Source organism: Phalaenopsis equestris, unplaced genomic scaffold (assembly GCF_001263595.1).
Source record: "Phalaenopsis equestris unplaced genomic scaffold, ASM126359v1 Scaffold000615, whole genome shotgun sequence".
NCBI classification, from domain to species: domain Eukaryota; kingdom Viridiplantae; phylum Streptophyta; class Magnoliopsida; order Asparagales; family Orchidaceae; genus Phalaenopsis; species Phalaenopsis equestris.
Genome location: NW_018165055.1, coordinates 217,218 through 221,956, shown reverse-complemented (window position 1 = coordinate 221,956; position 4,739 = coordinate 217,218). Strand labels below are relative to the sequence as shown.

The window sequence follows — 4,739 nt, the reverse complement described above, 5'->3', positions numbered from 1 at the left end:
CTCTTTCATTTCATTCCATAACCATTTAAAGTCAATTATTCTTATAATTTAGAGTTTTTGTGGTGAGATTAAGTGTAAATTCTTCTCTAAGAGTTGTTGGAGAAGGAGAAAGTGAGAGATTTCTTCTTCCTACATTTCCTAGGAGAGGCTACAAGGGATTTGCTTTGAGAAAGAATTACAGATAAGTGTTGTTTGTTTAATAATGTTGTATGAACTTTCTTTTATATATAAAATTTGTATTTTGTTGTGTCATTCTCATGAAGTATGAGTAGTTTTCTTTATCTTTCTCCCTACTCTGAGATATGGTGAAATGAAGAGATAATATGGATGTTCCAATGTTAAAATATAAAATAACTTGTGATGGTTTTTTAACTCCAAACTTAATTTACTTTTCGATCTGGCCAATTGAATTGTTAAAATTTGTTATAAAACATATGATCTGGGAAATGAAGTATGAGTTCTACAACAGAGTGAGGATCACATTTAATTCCATGAAGGAGAATTTCGTTCATGGAATTAAATGCCAGTTCATGAAATTAAGAAAATTTATTCCCCTCAAGCTGCCAGTCACCTTTATCACAATGACTATCCAGACTAGGTACGATGAGCCCTATCTGTCATGGAAGCAAATACCTATAGCCACTTGGTACATGTGGTTCAAGGAGTTTGAGGCATAATCATGTAATTTGAATCATATTTATATTTTTTTAATTTTTTTAAATAAAAAATGGATTATTTTCATGTTGTAGGGGTCCTTCAATTGGCTCCCAATGCACCACCATCAGATTTGTCGAGCTAGAGGGGATATCAACTTGCCTGGATTGGTGAGTGTCTTTGGGGTCAATTGACCATGGCTTGGGCCTCTCTTGATTATGAGAGGAGGAGGTAGACGAACTGAGCGAATCAGGCAACAGAGGAAGCCAGGAGAGCTACGCTCCATATTGCTGGATCAGTCCCCCATATGGAGAACTAAAAGAGGTTGGCTAGGTTTTGTTAGATATTTAAAATTAACTCAACTTTTGGAGTAATTTTTTAGTTCCATTCATTTGTATATGCTACACATGCTAAAGAGTTTAGCCGTGCTCCCTCTATTGCGGAGCTACATGTATGAACACATTAGTGCTCAAGGACTACGCCGCGTGTCTCAAAGCATTCCCTCTGAGTTGTTGTAAGTTGAAAACCTTAAATTAAAAGTTTATTTTGACTATAACTGTTGAAAGTCTTAATTAAATGCTGGTTTTCATTATGTAGGAGGAGTTCGAGTAGCTTCGGAAGAGACACTTAGCCACTCTAACCCAAACTGATGTCAATAATAGTGGTGGTCAGTCTACCACTACGCAGCCCAAGTATGATCTTTGAACATAGGCTGCAGTAAAGAAGATGGGGGAGGGTTTATGACATTGGATTGAAGGGCATAATCTCCGAGGCTGAGCTCTCTCGTGGTCCCATTTTTCTTTCCCCGAGCTCCTCATAGCTAAACCAGAAGGCTCTTATCAGACAAGTGTTTTCAATGAATGAAGAGATTCGCCAGTTGCACGAGTAGATGCTGCAAGGCCAACATAGAGTGGAGGACGTTATAGTGTGCATGTCAGAGACTTTAGCAAATAGCTGGGACAAGTAGCCGATGACATCTGCATAGGAGGAGGAGGATGGAGATGATGAGTAGTTTTTTTTTTCTTTTATTTGTAAGCATTATGTTAACATTTTTTGTGAAATTTTTTTGTTTAACTTTACTGTTCTTATTTGGAATGATTTGTAATAATATCTTCCTTTTATTAAAGATATTGTTTAGAGATTTGATATGTAATATGACTATGTTTAATGTGGTCTATGATGCATAATATGTTTGTGAGCAAGTTATGAAATATAATTGATATTCTAATTTTTTTTTGTATATTATAGGTTTTTGTTTGATTTACATTCGTTTCCAGATGCAAAACCAAACGCTACATCTACAATAATTTGTTATTGTTGAATGATATTTTCCAATGCAAATGAGACGGTGATCCGACACTAAGATTCATAGCTAGATAATTCCAGATGCAAATTTTGACGCACATTAAGAATAAACAAATCCGACACAAAAACTGACGCAAATTATTTGTGTCAGAATATTTCGATGTAAATTTGACAAAAATAAAATTACCGACTCTCAATTTAACGTCGAAAAAAATCAGACACAAATTCAACGATAACATTTAAATATAGCCGGATTTGCTTCTGATTTGTCTGACTCAAATATGCTAATTTTTTGTAGTGGGAGTTTCATATATCTGCAAGTTGTGATCCCATCATTGTGTGCCCCTACGATCCCAGCTAGCTCTGATTACGACTATATGGCGAGGGTTGAGCGACGAACATGACGATTTTGGACAACCCAGAGAGAGAGAGAGAGGGAAATGCAAGGGTTTCAACGGGGAGGAAAAGTGTTTTAGGCTAAATAGTGAGCAAGACAGATAAGAGAAAGAGATGATGGATTTGGGTGGGGAGGATATAATAGGCTAATTACCAAGGGTTTATAAACGACTTAATCACCATCAACTTATGATATCAAAATTGACTGCCGAAGCTGTCATTTATTAAAAACAAAAGTCGGTTTCTCTCCCACAGAAAGTGACCATACTAATAATCGATGAACTATAGTTGTTGGTTAACATTCAGTGTTTAATTGACTTCATAATCCATTAATAAATCCAAAACACTTGTCGAAATTTTTTTCCTGCAGAAAAGCGATGGAAAAATCTATAGTTATGTCATCATAAACTATGTAGCTGATGAACCGTTGCTAAACCATCGAAACTTACCACAATATTTTCGACGCACAAAATGCTGTTGGCTTTTGCACCGATTATAAATGCTTTTCCTGCGGTGAAAATTCAAACGGTCAAAAGTTTTCGGGCGATCAAAATATCCAATAATATTTTATCTTTTTTTTTTCCGAAACATCTATATATAAACTCTTATAACTTTGTTGTCATCAGTTTGTCAGAGACTCGAGAAACTCGAAGTGTTCACATGCATCTGCATCTAAGCCAATACTCAAGAAATTCGAACTGACTAAACAAATCAAACACTCTCATACCGGGCGACCAAATCACCAACGCCAGCGTTCATCACTTAGCAACTACCATAAAGAAATAGCCCGGTAGAGTTAAAATGTTAAAACAAAGGTAAAAAATATGGAAAACTCACACTCTATTAGCATCTAGATGACAACCGACAGTGGCAGAGACTGACCTGTCACCTCATTCGGCCAGCCACCACAGCCAACCGATAGCCCACCTTTTCAGATGGACCCAACAATGAAAATATGTCAGATATACGAAAAGGTGTCATACATATGTAAAGATGTTAAAAATACAAAAAATGTGTTGAACATATGAAAAGATATCAGATACACGAAAAAATGCCGATGAAGATAACAATTTGTAACTTCTATGGGCAATAATGTAATTTTAACAATTTTATCCTCCTATCATCCAAAAATACGATGACATTTTTCATGTAAGGGAACTCATGCTATTTGGGCTTTCCAGGCATTATGTATCGTTATTCTCTTCTCTTGTAATAAATTTTTTCAGTATATAAAATGTGTTAAGAGCTCCGAGAACATCCACACTTTACCTCGTTAGGGGTAATCAATGTGACACTCCTTTCACTATATTTCTCATTCTCTTGTAGTTTCTATGCTCTATTCTTTCAGCATGATTTTCAAGAAAAATTTGGATTCAACACATAATTTTTTAAATTTTTAAATATCTAATATTTAAAACTTATTTATTTATTCATATAATATTTTAACGTCATAATCAAATAAAAATATGTTTGAAAATAGATTTCTCATCTCGAGATATTGATTATCAAAAATATCTTCATATAACGTTAAGAAAATTAATAAATATGAAGACTTAAACAATAAGTGTAAAAACATACAAAAGTTTACAAGCAAATGCTCATAAATATTATCTTCCTACAACCCAAATAAAATCCCACCATACATAATCACGCTTCCCTCAACATCACCTTCTCCCAACCCCCCCTCTCAACCTTCTCGCAACATAACTCAAGCCCAACTTCTCTCCTTCATCCTTCTTCCTTCTTCCTCTTTCCAGTAAATCTCTTCAAATCAAAACTTCACAATCCATCACCGCCTATCGTGAAATGGATTCCCACCTGAAGTGGGCCGAACCAGTCGTGCGTGTCCAATCCCTCTCAGAAAGTGGCGCCACTCTTCTACCCCCACGATACATCAAACCCCCCGATCAACGCCCCACCGCTATCAATCATAATGATGACTTCAACATCCCAATAATCGACCTTAGCCCCACAAGCGACGCCAAAGCGATCGCCACAGCAGTCTCGGCTGCCTGCAAGGAGTGGGGCGTTTTCCAGGCGGTAAACCATGGAGTAAGCCCAGATCTCCTGCACCGCGCTCGGAAACTATGGCGTGCATTCTTCCACCTCCCTATGAAGTCCAAGGAAGCCTACGCTAACTCTCCGAAGACATACGAAGGATACGGTAGCAGAGTCGGGATAGAGAAAGATGCCATCCTCGATTGGGGGGACTACTTCTACCTCCACTACTTCCCTTTGTGTCTCAAAAACCATGATAAATGGCTTGCCCTGCCTTCTTCGTTGAGGTATTTATTAAAAACTGTTTATAATTGACAAGCTAATATACTAGATTATTATGTTGTGCGGTTTGTGTTAGGGAGATGGTGGATGAGTACGGGAAAGCG

At 36.9% G+C, this 4,739-nt stretch overlaps 1 protein-coding gene across 2 annotated transcripts in view; it reads left to right on the top strand.

Moving 5' to 3' along the window:
• Positions 1-3,961: 3,961 nt before the first annotated feature.
• LOC110029945 (probable 2-oxoglutarate-dependent dioxygenase At3g111800) overlaps positions 3,962-4,739 on the top strand; it is a 2,327-nt gene continuing 1,549 nt past the window's right edge. The window contains exons 1-2 of one of the 2 annotated variants that reach the window (XM_020732444.1): positions 3,962-4,640; positions 4,712-4,739. The exon at positions 4,712-4,739 is cut by the window's right edge and continues 348 nt beyond it. In XM_020732444.1, the coding sequence (XP_020588103.1) occupies positions 4,162-4,640; positions 4,712-4,739 (507 nt within the window). In that variant the 5' untranslated portion in view covers positions 3,962-4,161. The remainder of the gene's footprint in view (positions 4,641-4,711) is intronic. The other variant, XM_020732446.1, reaches the window with a different exon arrangement.